Raw genomic sequence first — 26,657 nt, forward strand, 5'->3', positions numbered from 1 at the left:
AATATATTAAGGAAACCCATTTACTTACCATTATAACACAGGCTTGTTTTCCATCCATGAAGCCTTTGGGAATGGAATTTGGAGTTAGAATTTCATATCTTCAGGAGGGGGAGAGAAAAAAAAAAAAAAAGATTGTTTAGTAAGGTGGAAATGGAAGACATCAAATCAGGCGTGTCATTCTGTTCTGTACAATTACTTCCCCTTGCAGTAGGACATTCCAGATTCATACCTTCACTTGCAAGAACCAGTTCCCGGCATGTCGGCCACCTGCCCGATTCCTTAGGCTCTGTGCACACAATTATACTACAGCGACATTCTGGGCCTATGTCTAACCCTTGTTTCCCTTGGGTGGTGGTAAATGGGAACCCAACATAAAAAAGGGAATCATGCAGGTACTCTGCACTAGAAGCATGGCTTCCATTGGAGAATACATTGCACTATCACAGGAATTCCATCACAACAGCATCCATCTGTGTAGGCACACTTCTATCCAGCTGCGACATACTTTCCACAATGAGCTGTAAACACCTTATCAAATATTTGGTTTTCACGTAAAAGTTTATCCAATAATAGAATTAGGTTGCATGGAACAAGGCTGATTTTTTCCCTACATTAAGCACTTATTTGGACATTAAGATACAACCTTAAAAAAGTTATCCTTAGTCTTAATTAAAGTGATTTGTTGACAATTCTTAGAGGTTTACCAAAACTGGTGCAGCTCTTAGTTTTAAGTACGCTATTAATTTCAATGTCCAGATTACAAACCAATTTCTGGGATTTCAGTCCCCATAGCTCCACGTCAGAGTTCTTCCCCAAACATGCAGAGAACATTCAGGTCAGGGTGGTGGGGTGTTTCTAAGGAGCTGTAGGTTAGGCTTTGTTAATCCAAGCGGGGGCCCTGTGTCACAGCGGATGCAGAGGGTATTGGCTTGGTGAACAGAGGCTGACTAACAGCTTTCAAGCATAGCACATGGGGATAATTTCCACTTGTAACACAGCAATGGCCCTTTTACACGAGCCGACAGTCCTCTAAACCACTGCACAAGCACAGACGTCTCCACTTAGGTGGTTTTGACTAAACGCTCTGTACGAGTGCCCACACTTCTGGATCGCAGGCTTCTCGCTCATCGTGTCACATTCCATATGATACGCTGCGCAGGCAGCATTTACAATTAGCCGGAATCCCACAATCCAGCAAGGTTTTTTATGCTGACTGAAAGTCAGTGATGAGCAGTGAATAGTAAGCCTTTTTTTGCATTTAAACCGGAAAATAATTCGTCCAAAATGAACAAATTTGAGCGATTGAGTCATCATCCGTGTAAATGGGACGGAAGGCTCAAAAAATAAAATTCACATCTGATGAATCAACATAGCAAAATAGGTTTTTTTGCCTTCCAACTTCAGCCTGTGAGGTAGAAGCAAATTTTCCTTATTTCCTCCAAACCTGGCAATAAGAATAATCCTCAGTTCAATAACCCTTATGAAGTAATGTACGAACATGTATTATTGCAACTCAAAAGCCATCCAGGACCCTTTTGAACCTCTTTAACAAGTTCATCACTGTGACCAGGCGGAGAGTTCCCTAGTCTCACTGCTCCAAGAGTAAAGCACCTTCTATGTTCATTTATTATATTAGGCTCACATGTCCGAGTACCGGTGTCCAAAAGTATTCCCAATATTCCAAGTGTGATCTGTAGCACTTGTTTGTAAAGCAAAGAACAAGGTTCTCGTCATGTGCCCCTAGACCATTGATGGACCCCATGATTCCATTTGCCTTTGCAGCAGCTGCCGGATACTGGTTGCTCCAGTTTACGGTTAACTAAAATCCCCAAATACTTTTCCATGTCCGTTTCAACCAGTGGTTTCCCATTTAGCATGCAACAGTAACATGTGCATGGTTGCCTGCACACGGGCGTCAAAAATAGAGACGTGCATTGCGAGACACACAAATATGAACTCCATTATTTTGATTGGTGTCATACACATAAGCAAGGTTTTCCTGCATGGCGATGCAGGAAACAAATGGCGGCATTTTCTATAGTGTGTGCCCTCGTATCACAGCGACCATTGCCTTCAACCAGGCTGGTGGCAGCATTGCACCATATGCTTGGTCCACGCGATGCGATGAAAGGTCTCCCATTGAAAATAGGAGAAACTCTGCAATCTGCTGCACTGGGTGCGTATTGCTTCTGCCTCAGGAAATTCACATGGTGGGTGCGCGACATAGGGGCAGGATGCACAGCCCCATATCGCACTCGTCCGTGTGAAGTTACCCTTAAACCTCATTTGCCACTTTTTTGGCTAAGCCTTCAGGTTATTAAGGCGCATTCGCAACTGTATACTATCCTTTTGTGGAAATTCACACAGCTTCACCCATCTGCAGGTAGATATTTTTCAGTGTACTTTATATTAAAAATATGGCCCCCTGTGGTACCCCACTAGGAACAAAGACCCAAAGAACGTACCATTAATAACCCTCTGCTTTCCTTCACCAAGCCAGTTACCCACTTACATTTTTCACCAAGACCACATATGCTCCTTTTATATATAAACCATATGTGGCACAGCATCAGAGACATTGGTTCTCAGTTTCAAAGGACTCCCTGATTCAGTCTAGAACTTACCTGTGAGATGAAAAAAATCAGTTTGTTTAAATGACTTAGGCCCAATGTACACACGCGGATCAGATTCCGCATGGAGGAATCCGCAGCGGAATCAGACACTGCCCGCAGCAGAGGACACTGCATACCCATCCCTACGTGTGCTTGTCTGGGTCTTCCATTTTCTTCACTGCAGATGTGCTGAGGGCTGAACATAAACTCCTGCTTTGAATTGCAGACGGGCCATGGATTAGACGGCTTTCATTGAATTCAATGGAAGCAAGTCCATGCGGGAACCACACCGAAATGGGGCATGCTGCAATTTTTCTGGATCAAAACAGCCGCAAAACAAATCCTCATGCTTTAATTCATGTGCAGATGCCCATGCTTCCCTATGGGTGGCTTGATTTGTGGATCTTCTGCACAGGTGACCCACGTGGATTTCACAAATTAGATCTGGCCGTGGACATTGGGCCTTACAGTTACAAATGCAACTATTCCATGCAAGGAATTGCAATTGAATGAAAATACTGCTCTACAATGTTATATCAGAGGTTATATTCTCTACCTTTGTCGGAACTCTTGGAAAACAACTCTATTTGGAAAACCTTGTCTGCAGATTCTGATTCCCTCCAACACACCATTGCAGCGCAGCTGATCTAGCACCAAGTGGGCATCCAGTTTACCAGCCTAAAGAGGAGAACCAAAAACACAAGCCTTTTCAGATTGAGTACAACCACTACTATTCATGTATAGAATAAACCAGAAAAGGTGTGCCAACGTACCTTTTTCTCATGATTCGGGATAATGCAGCGTACAAAGTTTGGGTTTGTGTTTCTTAGAGTAGCCATGAGTTTAGACAGTTGCTCTTTGTACAACTGACCCACAGTACGGAACATTCCTTTTCTAGTCTTGAAAACACCGGGCAAAGCCGATTCACCCATGCCTGCTACTTGATCCAAGCCAACAATGCGATCCACTAAAATGATTTAAAAAAAAAGCGCACATTGTATGTTAGAGAAAGAAAAAAAAAACCCACACCCCTGTCCATGCAGTTCAGCCTGTTACCCCCCAATGCTGCTAGAGGAAGGCAAAAACCTCAACGAGGTAGAAGCCAATATTCCTCCATTTAAAAGTAATAATTTCCTGACTAATCTGGCAATTGGAATTATCCCCAGATCACTGACCCTTCTCATGTAATTCATGACATAACATGTAATATTGTATCACGCATTCTCTTTCATATTCATAAACAGGAATAGCATGGTCCTTATTAGCCAGAAAACCCTATGTCAAGTTAATCAGGAAAAGGAAAAAAAAAAAAAAAAAAAAAAAAAAAAAGGACTTCAAAACAGGAGATGGAAAAGTACCTCCACAGCCCCACTTGTGATATCTGTAAGCTTTCATAGCACACAGGCCCCTTATGACGAAGGCCTAGAATTTGTGTTCTTACAGTACAAACCCTTCTACACTCCTATAGAAAGCTTTCCTGTAGACGTAAAGAATGCCCCTCGTTACAGACACAGTCCTGGCTATTAACTGCTCAGGGCAGAGGTTTCTGTATTGACTTGATAGTTAGGTCCTCCTTCAGATGTTTTCCAGACCAAGGTTTTAATAATCTTTGCCATGTCTCTTCACCTGCCTTTGAACCTGTGCAAGCTCACTGGGCACTAGTTCATAAGAGTCAAAGCTGTACACAATTCTGTGCAGTAACTAGTGAGTTGCAAAGTGGTAAAACTATGTTCCTGTAAAATATCTACGCCTCTTGGTATATCCCATATCTGCCTCGGCAGCAGCTGCCTGACGCTGGTTGCTCCAGTTAAGCTTACAATTAACTAAAATCCTTAAGTCCTTTTCCATGTCAGCGTTCCCCAGTGGTTTCCAATTTAATGTGTAATGGCGACACACATTTCATCTGCCCATGTGCAGAACCTTACATTTATCAGTGCTAAACCTCCCAACATCTCTGGCCAAGCCACCAACTTTTCTAGATCCATTTATAAGTATACTATCCTTGTGTTACCAAACTGTAAAGTGGTAATCTCCCAAAAATTTATATTTTACTATGCAATCCTCTACAGTGTCATAACCCTATTAGAAAATAGCACCAAAAACTGACCCTGTGGTATCCCCACTAGTCATAACTCAATCTGATTATGTAACATGATGAAGTAGCCTCCACTTTCTATGACTGAACCAGTTACTTGCCCAGAATGTCCCAGTCGAGTACAGTGAAGCCTCTGACGACCACCTAAAACTGCATTGAAAAAGTCTCAATAGATTTGATAGCTTTATATGGTGGAAATGAAAAAAAAAAAAATCAGTCACATGAATTCTAGTCTGGACAAGGGGGTGTTCTTCCCAATGAGGTTACACTTCTCACCCTCCACCCCCATCCAAAAGAGAAGGGGGGGGGGGGGGGCAGAGTATTTCAGAAACTACTGCATTTAAAGTCTTTACCCTAAGCTTTTAGCTTAAATCCCAAAAGTATTTATATGGACTTTAAAATTCTAAGTTTGCTATTGGCACCATGAGCACTGGGTCTTTGCCAGCAAATCCCAGTGATCTGTCAACCTGATTCACGATGTTTAAGTGGTAACCAGGAAGACACTGTTGGATAATCTTAGATTTTTTGACAGATTTCCCTGTTCTAGTTTTGAACCGCACACGACCAGGACCTTCTGACACCTGACCAGCAGCAATTTTCCTGCACCTTCATTGCCAACATCCTGCCCAATATCCACTGCAGTAAACCACTAATTCCTTTCCATGTTATGAATGGATCCCAGTGTTGGAAGTTGCTCAGAGTTAGCTGTGCTGTCATATGTGCAAACAATTAGTAAGGTGTGCTTCATAAGGATTAATGCTATCCAAAGTTGTATATTTCTCCTTGTTCTCCATTGTATAAACAAGTGACATCTAAACTGAATTTAACATCACCAAATCTCAAGTCACACTTAAGGCCATATTCAGTTGGCCACATGAGTTGTACTAGGTAGTACACAGACCCTACATATTGGATGTGCTATTCTCACCCATAAAGTAGGACACAGGGTGACTTCACTTGGGCCAATGATCCATGTGAAAGTGTTCGCATTACTGGCTAAAATGGGTATGTGGGATACACGGACAGCACATGGCCATAAAAGGTATGTCCATCTGAATGTGCCCTATGGAGAAATGCTTTAAACCACAATATATTTGCAAGCTGCCACATTTTTTTCCCAGTTGGCTTTTCAAGTGGCTTTTCTCCACTCCGATGCAGAAGATCCTGCTGGCAGATTCCTCTAGTTGCAACATATTTAAATGTCAGACTTACCCAAATGCTGCACCAACCTCCCTAGAGTAAAAGGGCATGTTCAGTAACTAGAGCCAACGGTTTTGTTTCAAAAGACCAGGAAAGGATCAGAGTTCAGGTAAACCTTAGCAGTTAGACTAGTTTCAACTATCACAACACAAGCAACAACTCTAGTAACAACCCATGCATTGTGCATTTTGGTGACAAAATATATTCGTTGTGACAAGTGATCATGCTTCAGCTTGATATACGGACCGACGTTGGTACAAAGTAAAACTCTCCCCCTTTTGAGCACTTTAAAAGAAATAGTAATTATCAGTTTTCTGCAGCAGGCCTGTGTACAGATGTACAAACATTAAGGCATTATTTGGAAGGTCGACTCTCAGGTAAGCAGATCATTGGGGAGTTAAACAACCCAGTACAACCTTTCAGCACGAGAATTGAAGTCTCAAAAAACAAAAAATCTTCATGAACGGGGTGTCCACAAAGAACAAGACAGATTTCCCGTTCCACTAAATTTTTATCAGCTTAAGAAAACCATCTCGATCAGATTCCAAAAATAGTATTACAATTTGTAAGATAGAATGTTTAGGATAATCACGTTTCAGTATTTTTCCTGGCGATCTGTTTTGCTTTTTTTGGCATTAATGCCACATCCAGATGATAGCTGCAAGTCAATAGGGAACTATCAAAAACACGCTATGAAGTATGCTTTTTGCTGGCTTTACGGGTTTTGGCTTCCTTCAGCCAATGCAGCAGGCTGTAGATCTAGCACCATTTTCAGGAGTTTGAACAGGATTGTAAGAAAAAATACAAATCTATTATATATGTTTATTGGGGGTTCTTTTACAAACACTAAAAGTTAAGTTTCAATAAGACTGCAGCTTCACTTTGGGTGAACACACCACCGCATCTGATCCATTGAGTGCCACGTAAAATTATATACCGACGTGGGATCAGTGTTATGACGCTGGCGCTTGTTCCTGCAAGGACGCTTCCACAGCGCTGTTCAAGGAAGCCTTAGGCAGCCCAAAAGTTATCATTGACCGTTCTAGCTGGACTTCAAGCTCATTTTAGGCACTTTCCACAAAAGGGATTATGTAGCCATTCTGTATGTACACTATCTTCATTAGGTCTAAAAGGTGCCCATAGACCTTCAATAGCTGCTGGCTAAAAGCCATTTTCTCCCATACCAATACCCTTTAAACACACGAGCACTCATTTCAGCTGAATGCTCATGGTTTCCGACAGTGTCATGAGAAGTCCAGAGGCTCCGCATGCATGTGCGACAGTCCAAGGAAGACCATTTTTGATGGAACTGACCAGCTTTTCATGAATGTGTTACGGAGGGATCCAAGAGACCTACTTAAAATATCCGTCACTAGATTTTGAAATACAGACTGCATAGATGGACTACTTTTGAGGCAATGCTTAGGCAGGTAAATTTCAGACAAAAAAAAAAAAAAAGTTACTACAAAAATTGTAGGGAACGTTGAAAGAAAGGATGAATGAAAAGAAAAATGCATTAAAAGTTGTGAGGTTATGAAAATCCAGGCAGGTGAACACCACACCATGCACAATACCTGCTACTTTGAATCACCTCAAGAAAGACAGGTGCCATTTCTGTAGATCTAATGGAAGGGAGAAATTAAGTGTTTGAAGAAAGCAGCAGACAGAGCAGAGGGAACAAGATGAGCCACAAGGTATTTCAGCAGGCGCACTGCTTTCAGTGTATTTGTATAAACCTCTCCTATTAAAGAAAAAGGAAATAATGAACAGTATCAGCCTTGAAGACCTAACCACTGGAAAAGGGCGATTTAGGGCTAGATGGGAACATAGAACAGTCTTCACGTTGCACTATACTACAAGCCACTAAAGCATGCTTGACATTAGGGATAAAAAAAAACAAAAAAAACACACCACAATTACTACTTACCATCTCTCCAAAGTTCAGACACAAATTTATCAGAAGACTGATTCAGAAGTGTGGCAATATTATCGTTAAGTGGGTCCATATTCTTCATAAGCCACTCATCAGCTTTGTAGTCAACCTACAAAAAGACAAAAATGGTTAAAATTGAACCTGTCTGGTCCCTTAAGCTGCACAGGCTATGGACAACAGGATACAGCAACAGACATGCAGATTTCAGCAGTCTATCAATTTAAATCTTGCAAATTTAACTTTTGAAACTTTACAGCAGGCTGCACAACTACAACAGAAAAATGAAGTTATTGTGTGCAGAAGATGGAAGAAAATTTAAAAAAAAATAAAAATTAAAGGTCTTTGGACAAAAAAAAAAAACAAACTACACAACTTTGGTATCGTAGTAATCGTACTGACCCATAGAATAAAGTTAGTCATTATTGTTGGTTTGTGTACCGAAGAAACAAGACGCACTCAAAGATTGCGTAATGTTTTTTCTTCATTTTACCCCACTTATGTACTGAAACTTTTAAAAATTCTAAGGTACATTAGATTGAAAAATACAACTGTCCCGCAAAAAATAAGCCTTCATATAGCGAGGTGAATGGATAACTAAAGGAGTTCAATTTTTTTTAAAGAGGAAGGAGGAAAAAACTAAAATCAGAATTAAAAAAAAAAAAAAAAAAAAAAAAGGGGCCGCGTCATTAAGGGGTCAAAGACTTCATGGCAACGTCCTTCAGTGAGTTTGTGCTGCAGTCCACATTTTTCAATGTTAAGATCTCACTGCATCCTGGAGGTTTCTAGTACCTACCAAATGAAACTGGGTATTTTTTCAGTCAGTCACCAACACTACCCTTTGCAACACAGCCACGGGTTCACACAGCCATGAGTACCGATAAATGGCTGCATAACGCACTGGATTGGTTTCTCTGCTCTTGACACATTTGGCACTTGGATACTTCTACCCAATGTCCAATAAGTGCATGGAACTAGATGCAGTTTATCTCAGAAAGAGGTTCCAAGTGCAGAATTGGTCACGAGCCTCCAGTCTGACATAAATCATGCAGCGGCTGTGACAGTGCTCAGACAGATGCATGGCATTAACCCCCAAGTGTAACTATGTAGTTTGCTGCCAGCAGAGTGCACGTCTCTGGTTGCTGTCTCTTCCAGACAAGTGATCCATAATCTTCACTGCCTTGGAGGATAAACAACCTACCACCCACCTTCATACAAACCTCAGTGTTGTGCCGCACGCCTGCCCTCTCCGTACGTGTCCCAACAACCCATACTACCCCAGGAGCAGGACTGCTTCTAATTTCAGTACTTACTTTCCCAGCGTAATGTATAATGCAAATATCTGCTTTATCCTTGAGCTGTTTGGGCTTCTGGAATTTTGGATGGGAGCCCTGCTCTTGAACCACTTTGTCCACAAAACTTTTATCCGTAGCTTTTGGAAACCAACACTCCTCATCCAGAAGGGCCAGTATTCCCGGGGGTCCAGCCTTCAAAACAAAACAAACTTTAAAAAAAAAACAAAAAAACAAAGACATAGGACTGAAAGGAATTAAAGAAAATGTGCATCAGAAAGTGACCTGTTCTATTTAAAAAAAAAAAAAAAAAAATAAATTAATTCACATTTAAGAATTGGTGTTTAAATTTCCCTACATAAAAAAAAAAAACCTAAAATTTTACATTAACAATGACCAGAGGCCAATAGTCTGACACTTCCTGATACCTGTAAAGAGGAAGGGGGAAAAAAAAAAACCACGCGACTTTGCAGCAGTCATCTCACCATCACCACAAACAGGATTACACTGAAAGTGTAACACCCACATGTATGAGGGAGGGTCAAAAATTATCCACTCTGGATGGTGGAATTTAAATAAACTTTCAGAAAGAAAAAAAACATTTTCTAATCTCCCTCCTTTCCAGTACACTTTGTCCATCTGTCAGGCTTTTTATATTCCCTCATTAAACAGGTTTTAGGCTTCGCTGCGAGCCACGAATGCGAGAGGAGAACCACACACTAAAATTCAAAAATGAAGTTTTTCAAGATAATTACCAATACTAACTCTTGAGAATCTGAGAAAACTAAGCCCCAATATTTTCAGCTTATGGCTGAATTTGTCTTGGTAGTCAATGGAGTACATTGCCATTCCAAAAACAGCAATCATTTCACGCTGCTTTTTTGTGCAAATCCCAAGTGGGGCAACCATTTTTCTTGTACTGCAGCCACAAACCAAGGCTACATTCACAGGAGCGAGCACAATATCAGGCTAAGAAGCCCTGCCCTATATAATATCAGCATACCTCGTTCATGGCAATGTGAAGTGTTTGATTAAAAGCGCATCGTATCACTTCTGTGAAATTGTGTTCCTCGCACGTGTTAAAGGATCGCAAGTGTTTATTGATTTCAGTGGGAAACCTCAGTCACATCGCACGTCATGCGAGGGTCACCAGGCGATGGCTTTTAAAATACATTGAAAATACTGAGCAAGGCTTCCAAGGGAACGTCTAAAGAGAACATGCTGCAAATTTTCTAGTGCGACTGAATCCATTCAAAAGATTGGATTTCATATTCGTGCAAATCGCACAGAACTCACACAAGATTGCTCATGTGAATAGGCTTTAATTGACATGACCTGTTCAAACCTGCACAGCAGTGACTGGGGAAACAGTTGATCAACAACGTCAAGCGTTACAGTGTGGCTAGAGGTTTTATTGCTGAGGGGATTATTTTTCACTCCCTTGTATAGAGCAGGTGATTGGCTTTTACCATCTCCTCACCCTAATGTAGAATGACCCCCACACACAGGTCACAGAGCTAGTCTACAACAGTGTCCGTACAAGTCAGTGGGTCCCCTCCTGTCCATTGCGCGAATGGCCCATGAAGCTGCTGAAAAGCAATCTATATAAATCCTGTAAACCTAGCTCAGGTAAGATGGCCGCCCCGAGTCATGTATAGAGCAAGTCAGAAAATAAAAACAGGTTAGAAAAGTGGAAAGTTTCTCCATCTGGTTTTAAATAAAAGGTTTTGGTGACAGTCCCTTTAACTTACAGACCGCTCTATCAGATCAATACAAGGTTGAAGGTCCAAGCCAAAGTCAATAAAATTCCACTCAATCCCTTCTCGTTGGTACTCCTCTTGTTCTAGTATGAACATGGTGTGATTGAACAGTTGCTGCAGTTTCTCATTTGTGTAATTGATACATAGTTGTTCAAAGGAGTTCAGCTACAAAGACAGAAGAAAATGTATCACCATAATAGAAAAAACACATCTTAGGTCTATTCTTTTCAATGACATTTCAAGTTGCAAACTATCCAAAATACCCTTTATAATTCTGTCACGGCTTCTGTCACAAAGCATTAAAAAAAAAAAAAAAAAAGTTTCAAACCGTGCGCTTCAGCAAAAGTATCTGCACCTAGACAACGCAAGGGAACTCATTTTTTGCAGTTTTGCGTGCCAAAACTACTGCAATTGTGGAAAAATTACAACCCCCCCCACCCTCCAATATATGCTTTTTAACTTTATATATACACCATCCAGCTGCTCCTTCTGACACGTACAGATAGTCCCCGACTTGCGAACATTCGACTTACGAATTTCGCTAGATACGAACTATCTGTTTTGCACAGTATGATGTAATGCTAAGGCATTACATCATGCTGTGCAGGGACTGGAGAGGCTTCTATCAAGCCTGATAGAAGCCTGTCCGGTCACATCGCGGTTGCTGGGCAGCCGGGGGCCTTCTGAAAGGCCCTAGGGCTGTCTATGCAGAGCGCCTAGCAAGCCGTGCGCTTGATGGGCACTCTGCATAGGCAGCCCTGGGGCCTTTCAGGAGGTCCCCGGCTGCCTAGCAACCACACAGCGTCCCACGATCTCATAGTAGGACGCTGTACAGGCCCCCTGAACGTCGGGTGCAGGCTGTTCTTACAGCGGACACCCGGCGGCAGCAGTTCTGACGAGCCGCGCCGCTCGTCAGAACTGTTAACACTTTAAATACCGCTGTCAGAGCGGTATTTAAAGTGTTAACAGTTCCGACAAGCGGCGCGGCTCGTCGGAACTGCTGCCGCCGGGTGTCCGCTGTAAGAACAGCCTGCACCCGACGTTGTATGGAGCGGGATCCACCCGCGATCCCGCTCCATACTACTACTTGTTCGACTTGCGAACAAAACGGACTTGCGAACGGGCTCCCGGAACGGAACCTGTTCGCAAGTCGGGGAGTATCTGTACTTGAAAAAGGTGGCAGAGCTTCCTCTGAAATGCGTTGCACACCTACCATAGTTACCCACCTTTTTGTTTTTAGTGATTGTCGTAATATTAAGTGTTTATGTAGGGCCATTAATAAACCCTGGATATTCACATATTCCCATCTGTGGATTGATTGAGCCCCAGTGAACATGTGTGTTGCAGACCAGGATTAGGGGGTTTATGTTCACGGCAATATTCCCTGGAGTGCTGGGTATTGTTCACTTGTTTACTTCCCATTTCCGAGACGTGCATCAAAATTCCGTTGATGCTGTCCACTTCTGGATGTTCTTATGACTAGGGAACCTTATGACCATTCCCTACTGAGAATTTGAGAAGCCACCAGGGACCACAAATGTGACAGACTGCCCTTTCTTGGGGGGCTTGGTCACACCAGGTAAGTCACTCTTACCATTACATTTATACATCATTTCTCCACCCTCATACCTCCAAAGCACTGCCTTGGTTCACAATCCTAGTCAGCCTTAGCTATGTGCATCTGACTAAGTAGTGACTGAGTCTTGGGAAGCTTACTTAGTGCAACACTTAAGGAGATGTTCTGTGCAGCAATACTGCTCCAGTCTCCTCCAATAGGAACACAGACTACCTTAATCACATCCAGATTATGTGGATACCATGTAGGCAGCTCTTCTGCCTCTGAGGGTTTGCAGGGGAGAAGTAGGCAGAGGAGCAGCCTGCCGCACATGTGCAGACTGCCACTCTCAGAAATATATGTCACTGACAGCCGTGATTAAAGGGCACACAGGCACTGAAGAGACCGTTTAGAAAGAAAAAAAAAAAAAAGGCTAAGAAAAGCGCAATAAATGGCAAAAAGGAATAGAATTTAGACCTTCCTCAGTGCCCATTTGCCAATTATTGCTCCTTTAGTGTTTTACTTAAAGTGCCATTCTGTAATAGAGGGGTGCTATGGAGCAGTAAGCAAATGCTCACACAATTCAGTGCCTCCTTAAAGGGGTTGTCTCACAAAAGCAAGTGGGGTTATACACTTCTGTATGGCCATATTAATGCACTTTGTAATATACATCGTGCATTAAATATGAGCCATACAGAAGTTATTCACTTACCTGCTCCGTTGCTGGCGTCCCCGGCTTTGTCTAATTTCGAGGTCTTCTTGCTTTTAGACGCGCTTGCGCAGAAGGGTCTTCTCCCTTTTGGACGGTCTGGGCACGAGCGGCGTTCTGGCTCCGCCCCCTTCTACGCGTCATCGCGTAGCTCCGCCTTATCACGTGTGCTGATTCCAGCCAATCAGGAGCTGGAATCGGCAATGGAACGCACAGAGCCCATGGGAGAAAACCGCAGTGCATCCCTGGGAAAGGACCGGCGGCCATCTTGGGAGAAGAATTTTATAAGTTCATCTTTCATCACATCGGTGAGTAGCAAGCGGTTTAAAAACAGCTTTAAAAGCTATTTTATGCCAGGGGGCGACAGGGGGAATGGGGTAATGTAAAATTTTGATGTTTGCCGCAAGACAACCCCTTTAAGATGGGCCGGTGCTTGGCCGAATGTAACGACTGAGCAGTGTAGCTAGGAGTCGCTAAATCTCTGAACGGCTGCCATTTACTGTGAACAAGGCTGGTGGATGGAAGAGATAGGGGTGCTGTGGTTTACAGAAAACTGCAATAAAACAATGCACACATCAGTTTTGCTAAATGTCGATTAAATATGGACATGGTTGGTGGACCTGAAGTGGTTTAAAAGCACTTAAAACTGTAAAATTGTATTGATACAAAAAGGTGTTTTATAAGAAAGTGAAGAACATTACCTCAAAAATCTCAAACCCAGCAATATCCAGAATCCCAATGAATGCAGCGCCTTGCCTTTTTGTTTTGTCTAGGGCTTTGTTAATGCGCATCACAAGCCAGCGGAACATGCGCTCATATGTTGCTTTAGCAAGCGCCTCTACAGCAAAGTCTGCCTGAGGAAAGACGGCCAAACATGTAAGTAACAAACATGAACTGTGCAATTGGATCTTTTTTGAAGTAGTAAACACGCTTACCTGTTCTTTTGTCTGTGCTTTTTGTACATAGTCCCGGCCAACTTTTATGCGTGGCGTGAGGATTCCTCTTGTAAAGTCATTAACATTAACTCCCAATAGATGGCACACCTTCTGAGCAGCTAGATTTACATTAAAAAGAAAATTAAAACCAACATAGGGACATGTTAGGCCCAAAGGGAAAAAAAAAAAACAAAAAAAAAAACACCACACCCTTATCTAGTTTAGCCTATTACCAACCCCCAATGTTGATCCAGAGGAAGAAAGAGAACGCGACTCCTAACACATCCGTGGATCAGCACTCCATTTTAACAGGACTGATGGAAACCCCCGGACGGCACCGGCTTGGCTTTCTCTAAAGTCCTATTGAAAGTTAATGCAGTGCTAGTGTACTTGTACGACTAGCACTCCAGGCAGTCTCCTCATTACTTCAGGGGTCCCATGTCCCTTGCCCTCAGAGGTGGACAGCATCTCAGAGAGACCCCCACCAATCCACAAGTTACCCAGCATCCTGTAGCTAGGGATATCTTGCACTTCTGCTAAAACCCCTTTAACAGGATGAGCATTATCCTTGTCCATTGAAATGAGAACATTGGAATCAGCCAAGTAACATAAATTGAGCTGTAAAGCCTGGCTGAAAATACTCTATCAGAACAAACAGCTTAAAATTATGACAAATAAGCACTCCGGTATCTTACCAGTGTTATCAGGCATGGACGCCTGATCTGTGTTGCGTTCCTTCTTAAACATAACGTTGCCCAGCTGCAATACGGCAGAAACAACTTTCAGCAAACCTAAAGAGGGGTGTGGGAGGAGGAGAGAGAAACAAGTTAAAATCTGGAAGGAAAAAAATTGAGGCTCCAATTAAGATTTAGATGAGATTTTTGAAGATCACTGGACTCTGCAGCCCATGTCCTATGACCCCGTAAACTTAAAAAAAAAAACCAAACGTATGACCAAAAGGTGCCACGACAGACGCCAACACAGGCATCCATGTTAGATGTATACTTTGTGACATCTGTCACCTTAGGGTCAATTTACACAGCATATTTCCTGTCCATATTACATCCCTAATCATGGACATAAAATTGACAGCATCTGACATCATTGGTCAAAAAGAACTGACAGATTGGTCACATGAAAAAGCAGCATGTCCAGTTCGTATTTACGAACCAAAACCACCCATTCAAGTCTAAGGGATCACATGAACGCAGGAAATGCGTAGTTGTATGCGTATTCACTTTGCTTACATAGGTTGTCAAAACAGTGGGGGAAAAAAAAAAAAAATTTAAGAATTCAGTCCTCTGCCAGGCTGTCTTTACATGCCTGCAGCAGTGGAGTGCTTGTATACCACCGTGTGACTTGTGCAGAAAACCGGATTGGATGGGTCTACATTATGCCCAAATAGCTACTGTAAAACTAGATTTGAACTCCTACCTATTTGTTCTTCGTCAGGAATGCTCATGATTCTCATTGCTTCCAAAGTTTCTTGAAATAACTCTGGGTCCTGCTGACCTGGAATGGTAATGTGCCCATTGGAAAGGAAGCGGTACTTGTTGTACGCCTCCAACAGAAGATCCGCTGCAAGAGAAAGTTGTGCTTTTACAAACATGTATTCTAAACGCAAGCTTTAACAGGCATTGTGACATTACAAGAGGTTAGCCCTTACCCACGAGACAGGCGATAACTTTTAGATCAGTTAGAGGTCCAACCACTGGGACCCCCAGCAATCCTGAGAATGGTGCCATGGTACATCCTGAGATGACAGCAGCAATCCCACATGGGCACTGCCAATCCATTTTAATTGGACTACCAGAGATCATGGAGTTCAAGAGCTCGCCATCTCCGGTGTCAATGACATTGTGCGTCTCGGTGAAGAGACATGGTGCCTACTGGGTAGAAACTGGTCTGTGTGTGAAATAGTTGGCAACCTCTTGAAGTATCAGGTTACTTGCTGTGACCCGGAACAAAGTGTAAAGTTGGCCCAACTGCAATCTGTTATATAGTTCTCACGCAATGTTCCAGTAATTTGTGCCCTTTTATGAAGTGAAGCCATAACTTCCATTAAGTGTTCAAAAAAAAAAAAAAGAAAAAAAAGAGCCAGGATTTCAAGAGATGCAGACCTTCCAAAAGAGCACCTGAAATCTGGGCCAGTTACACTGCACGCAGGATGGTTGGAAGGTATGGAGCTCGTTCTCCAAGTCTCCTCAATACCCTGCTGGAGACCGGCTGATAGTCACATTGCTATTCTGAAACACTACAGCATTTCAGAATAGAGACACTGATGTTTGACTTGGAGCTGAGCTTAAGAGTCAATGGGGTGCGTCACGCCAGCCTCTGCCGCCCACATCAGCTATCTCCCAAGCAGGGGGAGAGCTGGCAGTGTTCACACGGCAGGGAGAAGCTGGTGGCATGACTCAAAGCTCAGCAACAAGCTTACCTGGCCAGGATTTGTACCGCCCGTGGTTCAGGTCGCATGAAGCAGCGAACAGAATCCCTTCAATGATTAAAAGATGTTGAGTCTTTTAAAGCTAAACATATTATTGGACCCCTCTGATGGCAGCACTGCATAGTGCTTGCCACACTGATTACAGTGATATGTCTATCAACCTGTGCAGTAGTTTTGGAGAAACTTGGTTCATCATGACCCACAGAATAAAGTTATGCTTTACTAATTTTGCACGAAGTCTGTACAAAGACTGGAGCCACATTCCAGGACCACAGCAATAATTGGCTGAGGATGGGGTGGGTGGAGCTAGCCTGCAGTTCATGAATATCCAGGACTACAAGTAGTCCTCTATGTATGTGCTGTTACTGATAAAGGACCGTTTCCAATGCTCCTGAATAAATCCACAGTCATCACTAATCAGTGTGACTCGTTTTTTTTGCACACCTTTCTGAAGCTCGCACAAGGCAGTGACAAATTTTCATCAGAGCCTTTTTTGTGGGACAGCTTTAGTTTTAATTAGTACCATTTTGAAGTGTAAATGGCAGATATACTGTCTAATAATGGGGCTGGGAGCCATTAATATCTTTTACTGTGTAAGATAAGAATGATCGATTTATTGTATGGGTATGACACTAAACATGTGGATTTTAAAAATTAAATCTTTTACTGGTAAATATGTGCAAAAAGGTTTAAAAAAAAAAATTACAAAACCACCACACTTTTTTTTGGTCCATGTAGAGGGCTTAAACTTACAATGCTATGAACACACTGACAATTCACTGCAGTACTCCTGTACTGCAATGCATTGCTAATCAGTGATCACAGACCATTGCAGACCTGGACACCACTGTATGGCAGCTTGACACCATTGCAACCCATCTGCCCTCCAAAATTGAATGGCCAGTAACATCACAAAGGGAACACTGAACACTTTATATGTCATAATCAACAATTATTGCAGCATGTAAGGTTAACAGCAGGGGGATCGTTCTTACTGATGCCCCTCTGTTGCAGGAGGCGTGCTCTTGCATCGTTCATTGTTTCCAATGGGGCCAGCATTGCACAACGTGCACAGTGCAATAGAAGGAACTCTGCAGCAGCTGTCAGCCAGGGGGAAGTAGAGATCCTCCCCCACAAGTCATGTGTGGCAGCTTGGATATAAAAACCATCTCACATGTTGGCGAGCGCAATATCGGGCCATGATTCACAACCTGTGAAGTTAGGCAAGAGCCAACATTGCAAGTTTTCTATATTGTTCTGAGATAAAGTCTTGTGGAAACGCCAACATGGTTTTTGCGGATTGCTGCGCTTTAAAGCTGCAGTGCATCTGCCCAGCCTGATTGGCACCAGCTCCCCCATATATTCCAATGGAACGCAGCTGACATTCTCACACATTTTAAGATGCACCATATGGTCTTTCTGCAGTGAAGGGTCTTTTTTCCCCTTCTATGCAGAAATTCCAGAAAGCGGCCATATACTTACCAATATACTGATACATGAAGGTCAGTAGAAGCACCACAACCCCCAGCATGCAGACAACCAAACTGCTATATGGAGCCACAGCACAGCTTAAGGTACTGATAAGCAGCCACTCACCATGAATTCTTAAAAGCACTTACTTTTCAGGTGTTCTCCAGCTCCTGATAACAGGTAGTAAAAAATATGGAAAGTTCTTTCGTCCTTAGCCTGTCGAATTGCACGCGATTTTTCCAGCAAGTCTAGTGATTTGTCAAGAGAAATTTTGCACTCCGAACGTTCAACAATTTTGCATAGAACAATTCAGACAAGTATGAAAATTGGTAAGATCTTACGAGGAAAGATCATGGTTCTCAACACCCTCCACCCCAAACTGTTCACTCACGCTGAAAAGCACTAAAACCAGAGCTTTCCCCATGGTCAGTGTTGTGACAATCACCTGGTTCACATGGTGGAGCATCAGTCTACAAGTTCAGGCGATTGTTAGTTATGTGCACGCAGGCAGCTCTACACACCTCAACCTTGGATCTCCCAAGCATAAAAAAGGATACAGGTTTCTATATTTGCTCCAGCAATGTTGCTATTCACATCAAAGTTAATCCGGATAAATTTGCCCTAGAACAATTAGATTTGAAGAAATTAGCCAAACAGTAGTTATGAAAAAACATGAAACACATTACAGCAGATCTGCACCAGAATAGAACGGGAGCTTTATTTAGAGTCTTCCATACATTTTCAAGGTTTTCAGCTTTTTAAAACTTAAAAGGTCTACTTTAAAGTTTTAAAGTAAAAGTAGTCTAAAAGTAAAAAAGGACCGCAGAGGAGATCTACAGAAATGGCTTCCAACAATTAAGGTTACTGTTAGGACAAAAACAGACTTTCAGACACCCCAATTTGCGAGATATTCCCAGAAGCTGACTGCGCGCTCAAGTAATACTTTTACAACGTAAAGCTCATAAGTAGCAATCGTTGAAAAAAAAAAAGGATTCCCAACACAAGTATTACAAGACTATGCCCCACAAAGTGTTACCTACTTAAATTTTATGTAACAAGTGCCCTATTGGGTCTATCAAACCATTATGTTAGCGCTAAACTCCACCCGCTATACTAAGCTGCCCTCCAATAGGGTAGCACAGACAGCAGGTTACAGATTCACTTTAATGGGGTAGTCTGTGTGATACAAATGTAAAAAATAGATCCTAATCTGTTAAAAGCAGCAGCCTTTAAGGCCCATTTATACCAACAGATTGCAAAAAAGGAAAAAAAAGCTAAGCTTTTAGCATCTTAGCGATAGTCGTTGCGTCTAAATGTGCACTCATCGTGCGCTTTTCGGGCACTGCTAGTTGATCGTTAAATTCAGTCCAACCTAAAAATCGTCATTCAGCCTCATCAGTTCTCCACAGGGAGTGCTGTTAGCATTGTTTCCCGTTTGAGCGATCTGCTGGTGTAAATGGGCCTTTAGTTACCGCTACCATCTGACCGGGGCAGTCACGTGCCATTCTCCTGGTATCATCGTTCAGATGCTGCTAGCAAAGGTGCCAGAAAAACTGCATGTGACCACCGCAGCCCCCCAATTAGCCGTTCCTAAACAAAGGCCAGGACCACCGTGTGGCTGCAGCTCTGGCAGAGAGGACAGGCAAGCACCACTGCTTTTAATAGCTGTATTGGATGGATACAAATCTGTTATCACCCGAGGACCCCTGTACACTATTCCACTGCCCCTTTATAGCCATAGTCCAAAGCATGAAGAGCCCACAGCCTTTAAGAGAGGGCAATTCAAGAAGAATGTGCAAAAGTAAGGCATATTTACACACAGACATCCAATAGCCAGAGCATGCAGATTCATGTGTAATACACTGTACAGATGTAAACACTAAACTAGACTGCTGTGGGGGCATCCAAGGAAGGAAGGGGGAACAGTTTATTGCTCTTTAACGTTAGTATGATTTCTTTTAATAGCACTGTCTTTTTAAAAAAGTGTGTGCGTGTACGGCCAGTGTGCTGACCAGAAAGGAACTGGAAAACGGAGTCAGCCGAGTTGTCGACAAAGGAAAGAATCGCTCAGTATGTGGTGTAGCAGTAAATGGTGTCCTCCAGGCAGAGAGTAACACCCAAGTCAGAGAAAGTCAGGACATGTGCACGTCTTTTCTGATTCCCCCTCCCCGACTGCTTTTACCTATGTCAACGGGCGCTGAATTAACCCTCAGTCAACCAGATGCAGAACAGTGTTAAGAATCAGTCTGCACAGAAGTTGGACTTTAATTCATTAATCCATCTGCAGGGATCAGATTTTTTGCCAATAACCCATTTCCATGACCTAAGAGTCTGAGCGATCCCGGATTACCAGGTCACAAATGGATTGTTCTCTGTTCAGCAGTTACTAAACCAGCTCTGTTGTGCAAAGACAATTCTCGTGCATGGTCCACTTCCCCCAAGAGTCGGACGACAGCTGCCAACCCATGTGGATGAGGGGGCGTCAGTCTCTAATCAAGCTTTGCCTAGCTCTGTCCATTAAATAGAGGATGTGCTAGGACACATCTGGGCAGAACTGGACATGACATCTCACCAACTGTCCCCACATTGAACATCTGCAAGTTACATTAAAATGTGAAGTGCTCTTTTCATATCATTCTGGCTGCTGTACGTCAATGAATGACTATATCTGATTTACTTTTGCGCCCTCTTTGAATCGCCCTGTACATATGGGGGTGGGGGGGGGGTGGGAGGCTTTAACTTTCCGGGAATTAAATTTCCAACGCATTTCAAGATGGAGAGACGGCAGCTTTACAAGTCAGCCGACCAACCTCTAACTTAATATTGAGCAACCACCTACTACTTACAAATCGTGACGAGTTGTCATTCTTGACGGTTTTAGCATTTCCAAAGGCTTCCAGGATTGGATTTGCTTGCAGCAGCTGCCTCTCCAGTTCACCCTGGAAGGGAGAAGGCAAAAAGTTGAAATTGCATCAAGGTCACTTTATAGTGTATGGGATACTGTGTGACGGAGCTTTATAGCGGTCATATACAAGCTTGGTTGTTAAACATGCCGGAGAATAGGCACAGCAGAGTGGTCACTAAGGAGTTAAAGGCTCTCTGCTTTGGGCAGTATCCATTTCTTGGAAGGGTCAGATAAGTTGGTAGTGTTCCCTCACTAGAACCGCTCAGTTATTAACTGTAACCTGTTGGTAAACCTAACAAGCGTTCTATTTCTCTGCAGTGCCACTACAGGGGTTGCCTGGTTACTTGACAACCTCTTTTTAATAGGACCCCCAGGGTTAAAACAGATACTCTTCTGGACACTCTGAAATCCAGCACTACAGTGGTTTGCGAGATTCCTGTGAGATGTCCCAGGTAATCAGCAACTACTGCAGTGTCACCCGTCCCAGCATTAGCGCTCACATTTTGAGTTCCATGGTGTAAGCAGTGTAAGAATATGACACTGCAGCATCTCCTTGGCTGCAGCGGTCAAGTAGTTTCCTATGAATCCGTTGCAGCGGGCTGCAGCGCTGGATCACGGCCTCCGTGCTGGGGCAAGTATCTTATGTTACCCTGGGGAATTCTAATGACAAGGGACTGTCTAGTAATTGGACAATTCCAGTGAACAGAAGATAGCTGCTGCTCAGCAAGAGATGCTACTTGGAACTTATCTTCAGATGAAACTCTTGAGCAGAAAACCCTGCCCTTTCTATTAAAGTGGTGTTCCATCTTGGGCTGACAGAAATAGCCAAGAGCGGCTGAGCTATGCAGTATCTAACTCCCATAGAAGTCAAAGGCAATTTTGCAGACAGCATAAAGCTAGCCATGTTTGCAACTCCACATTGAGTAAAAAACAGCCTAGAGCAGGGTGCTATTTCATTTCAGTTTTCCCAGCTACCGTATCCAGGATGGTTGGGGTCCTAGCTCAAGATAAGTGTGGGTCCCACCCAGACTAATGGCATATCCTGTGGAAGTGACAGTCTGAGTTGGGAATACCCTTTTAACTTGACTACCCAAACAAGTACGAAACAAATTTCTTTAACCCCCTTTAGAATGCAGAGTTTTTCTTGCTCACCGTGACATTCCAAGCCCTAGAACATCTTTCAGTCATAATTGCAGGCCCCCACCACCAATTTGGCATATGTTTTCTGGGTAATTTTCAAGTAGATGTTTTCAGAGGGCAGTGGGGAATTGAAAAGCTTCAAGCAACCCAAGTCAGTTCTGAGGGTGTCCCTACCATTTACCATGCAGCAAAATTATTAGTTAGGATTGCATCAGTAACTAAATACTGTATTATTGCGGTAAGCCACAATAGGGTTACTGTTTTTCCCAGTGTGTAGGGTGAATTTCTTCTAAGCCAATTAAACACAAAGTTCCCCAACACATACCAGGTCGGGTATGTAGGGCTAGAAGCTGGTTGTGTTCGGTAAGGGAAAATGTATACACACACAATTGAGTGACATCCCATAGGCCTAGTATACCAACACAAGCCACCAGCGAGGTGATGTCAAGACCATTACACCTCGCTTTATGTACAAGTGCTGGCGGTGGCCTGTGACACCTCTGGCCTGGAGGTTCTGTACAGCTTGGAGTTCTAAGCTGTACAGGATATCCAACTAACCAAGAGAAGCCATGTACTCAATGCAAAATAAAGGTCATACCTTATATACCACCACAAACAAAAGGAAACCTGACACTCCTTCAGTCACCCCTGCACCCAAGAACAGACTTACCTGGTCTTTCTTGGATTTATGAGATGATGCAACATGGGCCAAGTATTGGATTACTTTCTTTGTATTTTCCGTTTTGCCAGCACCAGACTCGCCTCTTAAGTAGGGAAAAAGATGAAAAAATAACCATGTAGATAAACTTCAGTTAGCATTTATACTTCACAGTCCAAGTTACTGAAACGACATAGCCAGAGGCTGTGGGTATTGCCAATGCCACTAAAAGGCGGGCACACCAAGCAGAAAAGATGTCAGCTCCTCCCACTTTGCTATACCCTCCTGCAGACACCAAGCTAATCAGTTTGCATCCAAACAGCAGGAGCAGCCAAGCAGCACAGTCCCTTGGGGGCAGGGAAAAGTATAGGAGGACACATGCAGTTTGACAGGCTGCCATAAAACTGCATCTGAGAAGGGTGTTCACAAATGCAAAAGTGTGCACCTGGTAAAACTGAAAAGGTATACAATGAAGTGCATGTAGCAGCCTTACACATTTTAATAGCAGAAGCGCCGTCACATACCGCCATGAGTGGCATGCACAGTAACATGGAAAGGAGGCGCTCCAGCAGTGACTGAATGAATGGAGCGTTGGCTGTATGTACTGAGTATGCACCAGCAGTGCTCATTTATTTTGATGGGGCTAACATATCCAAGCACTTGCCATGCTGCCATCTTAAACCCCCATACACAGTTTAACCATCCAAAGCCTCCGATGGCAGCAGCGTAGGACAACTCTGTATGGAGGCAACGCTCACTAGCTTTGGCAAATGTCAGGGAAAGGAAGATCGAAGACATTACAATTTCAACATCTGATACTTCTGTTCTGAAAGTTAATTGGCCAATAGCACTGTCCGGCTGGAGCTTAAGGGCTCATTCACATAGGCATATATGTAAAATGCTGCATGGATCAGGCAGCGTTTCCCACCCTGGGAGCAGACGGTGAGCCAGCCATCAACGCTTATAGCAGCTATATACGCTGGATGTACAGTGCACTCATGCGTGGTGTGACTTGGTACTATTTATTTCTTAATTCCCCCTCTTAGAGTTCCAAATGGACAACATTGAATACGCTACCTATAGAGAATAGAGTTGTTCGTGCATAATAAGCGGTAAAATAAAGCATGCTGCAATCTTTTACACTTCCCTACACACAATAATAAATATTTGCATAGCGCCAACTTACTCCGCAGCACTTATGTACCAAGCACACAATGTATTTACGTTCATGTGAAAAGATCAATAAAAATCAATGTACCGTCACTGACTCCATTCACAGCGTACTAAGGTGAATGTACATCGCGAATGTAACAGTGAAATGACATCCTTGTGAATGAACCCCAACTCGCTAAACACAACCGTTTAGCCGGGCCAAAATGTTCACATGTATAAAGAAGTTGGGGGAAACAGCTATCGGACAGACAATGAGCTGTCTGCCATTTGTTGAAGATATATGGGCACTTCTACCTTTTAACTGAGGTTTGTTCTAAAAGTCAATCAGGCAAAACATAAAAAAAAAACAAACAAAAAAAAACCAAAAAAAAAACAAAACAACTTTATAAAGGTCTTTAACTTCTTGCACGCATGCAGCCCAGAGAGGAAGCTACACCGTTCCAGTCCCTGTGTTTAGTGACCCGGCTTCCAGTCCATCTTAAAAGAGAAATTACTACTTCTCACAACTTCGTAGGACAAACGTAATTGGCAGCACAAGTGTCTGAACGCACACACTTTAGATTCTGAAGAGACCGCCCAAGAGTAGTTGGAGAAAACCCACACACCATCAACCCCAGGATCACCATAAGTTATGGGAAGTGCTTTACTGGAGATAAGCCATACTAACTTACGTGCAAAGAATGGACTGGTCTTCTCTATCTGCGGAGACAAAATATAGCAAAGTTATCAGAGACAGAAAACACCAGACATTTCAGAAGCGTGCTCCCTTATTTCTGAGCCTCACACTAGCCCGCACACTCTGCTGCCCTATAGCGCGCAGCCACACAACCAAGTCGTAGGACATTTCTTGCATGGGACAATATGAAGGCTTCTGGATTTTCACATTGGGTTTCACTTCCAATGCGTGAAGCAAAATCCACATCGATGCATCCACATTACAAGCAGATTTTGCTGTAGAATTGCTGCAGATTTGCCACATGTCACCTCATTTTTGAGAATGGGGGTCCCAATGGTCCCCTGCATGAGTGGAGTGCAGGATGCATTACATTCATTTCAATGACATTAAAATTGCTTAGTAGGAGCTCTTGGCGCCGCTGTTGAAATAATGGAATGGCAGCAAACATGCACATCCCACGCTATAATCATGTGGGGCCTTTCAAGACCCCAGTTCTTGGGAAGAGGGTCCCAGCAATCAGACCACACCAATTATGTAGATAGTGCATAGCTTTATATCTTGGTACAGCCCCTTTAATGAGTCGCCGAAAACCAACTAAGGATCTGAGACATTGGCCTGACCCAATAATGCCATAAAGGCATTTATACAAGATCAGTCTACGTGACAAAACATTCCATTCTCTAATTCAGCTATGATGGATAAAAGGGAGTTTTATAAAGGTTTTTCTTAAACTAAAAGAAAAGCGATTAGCCAAATAACTCATACTTATGCACTGAGCCTGGTATATAAATAAAAAGTAACAAAAAGTTACACTACAGGCGTAGGCAATAAAACGGGAGTAGACTGGAACATTATGAGTCAGGCATAGTAGAAGTGTTAGCAAAGTACAATCATGCTCACTACGCAGGAGAGTTGGTAGAGCACAGAGCCAACCGAAGGGCCCACAGATCAGAAAACCTATCGTGTGACCAGAATTCCCAGCTTGAGATTTCTCTAAACCAGAGATCAGAGTTAACCCTTCTTAGTGTGGTAGATCTTTGTTCAGCCAATTAGTAGGAACAAACTCTTTAGCTGCTATAATTAAGGTTGGGAGATGATCTTTACCCAAAGGAGAGTCACTGGACGGCCAATCTGAAGGCCTTTTTGTTGACTAGTTATGCATCTAGAAAAACCATGTGATCTTGCAAAGATTTGGGAAACTTCCTTGGTGGTAAATTGTTCTTTAGTTTTCGCATTCTGCAAGATAGTATGACCTTGCCAAAGCCAATCAAGAGTAATGTCATTGATAATAGGGTTTCAGATCATCTGAGCGGTCCCAAATGAAGGATTTGAGAAATTGAGAGCAAATAGCCTGAAAGTGCTGAGGAAATCTATCACTGTTTGAATGTATACCAGAGCCCAAACTGGTCCTCGAATTTAAAATATGACAAAAAAAAAAAAAAGGATTCGATGTGCTGGGTTGAGTGGCAAAATAGGGTTGAAGAGGGGAGCAAATTGGCCAACTGTGAGCCAAGTCTGTGCAACTGCTTCGAATACCAAATCTGATGAGGGCATTTCGAGAGTTTGGGTTGGAAGACCCCCACAAAGACATTCGCTCCCGAACACTTAAGTTTCCCAAGGCCACTTGTTTGCATGGCTTATTGATTGAAGGGGAGTGTAACTACAACAGAGTTGGATAGCTTTGTAGGATTAACACAAACCCAGGAAGCCAAAACCACCTAGTTTTTAGAATGATATAAGTCAAAGGCTAATCTAGATCTAGAGGATTTTTAAAAGAACTGGTGGCACACCTTTCTGAAGGAGGTAGTTTGATGGGGGCTCTTATATAAATTTATGAATATAGGTTTTAAGCAACTTTTCTGCCTATCCAAGACAGCGTAGGAATCTCAATGATCTTCCTTTTACCCAACTAAAGAGGAGTGTTCTTTATAACAGGTTACCTTGCATCATGCTGCGATAAGCATTGTCTGTGATGGCATATATATGTGGTGGCATTTCGTGCCTCTTCTTTCCTTTGTACATTTCGATTATCTCTTCAGAGTAAATTGGAAGGTTCTTGTATGGGTTTATTACCACACAAAACAAACCAGAGTAAGTCTGC

The 26,657-nt window shown here is 42.9% G+C and overlaps 1 protein-coding gene across 1 annotated transcript in view; it reads right to left on the reverse strand.

The window, feature by feature from the left end:
- The window catches only part of MYH9 (myosin heavy chain 9), a 76,888-nt gene that overhangs the window by 27,460 nt on the left and 22,771 nt on the right, over positions 1-26,657 (reverse strand). Inside the window, exons 3-18 of the mRNA XM_066596175.1 lie at positions 26,497-26,653; positions 24,552-24,579; positions 22,720-22,813; positions 20,851-20,943; positions 18,562-18,625; positions 18,154-18,252; positions 15,523-15,666; positions 14,784-14,879; positions 14,089-14,207; positions 13,855-14,007; positions 10,881-11,054; positions 9,151-9,324; positions 7,835-7,949; positions 3,386-3,579; positions 3,169-3,290; positions 29-98 (exon numbers count right to left, since the gene is read on the reverse strand). Coding sequence (XP_066452272.1) covers positions 29-98; positions 3,169-3,290; positions 3,386-3,579; positions 7,835-7,949; positions 9,151-9,324; positions 10,881-11,054; positions 13,855-14,007; positions 14,089-14,207; positions 14,784-14,879; positions 15,523-15,666; positions 18,154-18,252; positions 18,562-18,625; positions 20,851-20,943; positions 22,720-22,813; positions 24,552-24,579; positions 26,497-26,653 — 1,896 coding nt within the window. The remainder of the gene's footprint in view (positions 1-28; positions 99-3,168; positions 3,291-3,385; positions 3,580-7,834; positions 7,950-9,150; positions 9,325-10,880; positions 11,055-13,854; positions 14,008-14,088; positions 14,208-14,783; positions 14,880-15,522; positions 15,667-18,153; positions 18,253-18,561; positions 18,626-20,850; positions 20,944-22,719; positions 22,814-24,551; positions 24,580-26,496; positions 26,654-26,657) is intronic.

This window comes from Eleutherodactylus coqui, chromosome 3, assembly GCF_035609145.1.
Source record: "Eleutherodactylus coqui strain aEleCoq1 chromosome 3, aEleCoq1.hap1, whole genome shotgun sequence".
NCBI lineage: Eukaryota > Metazoa > Chordata > Amphibia > Anura > Eleutherodactylidae > Eleutherodactylus > Eleutherodactylus coqui.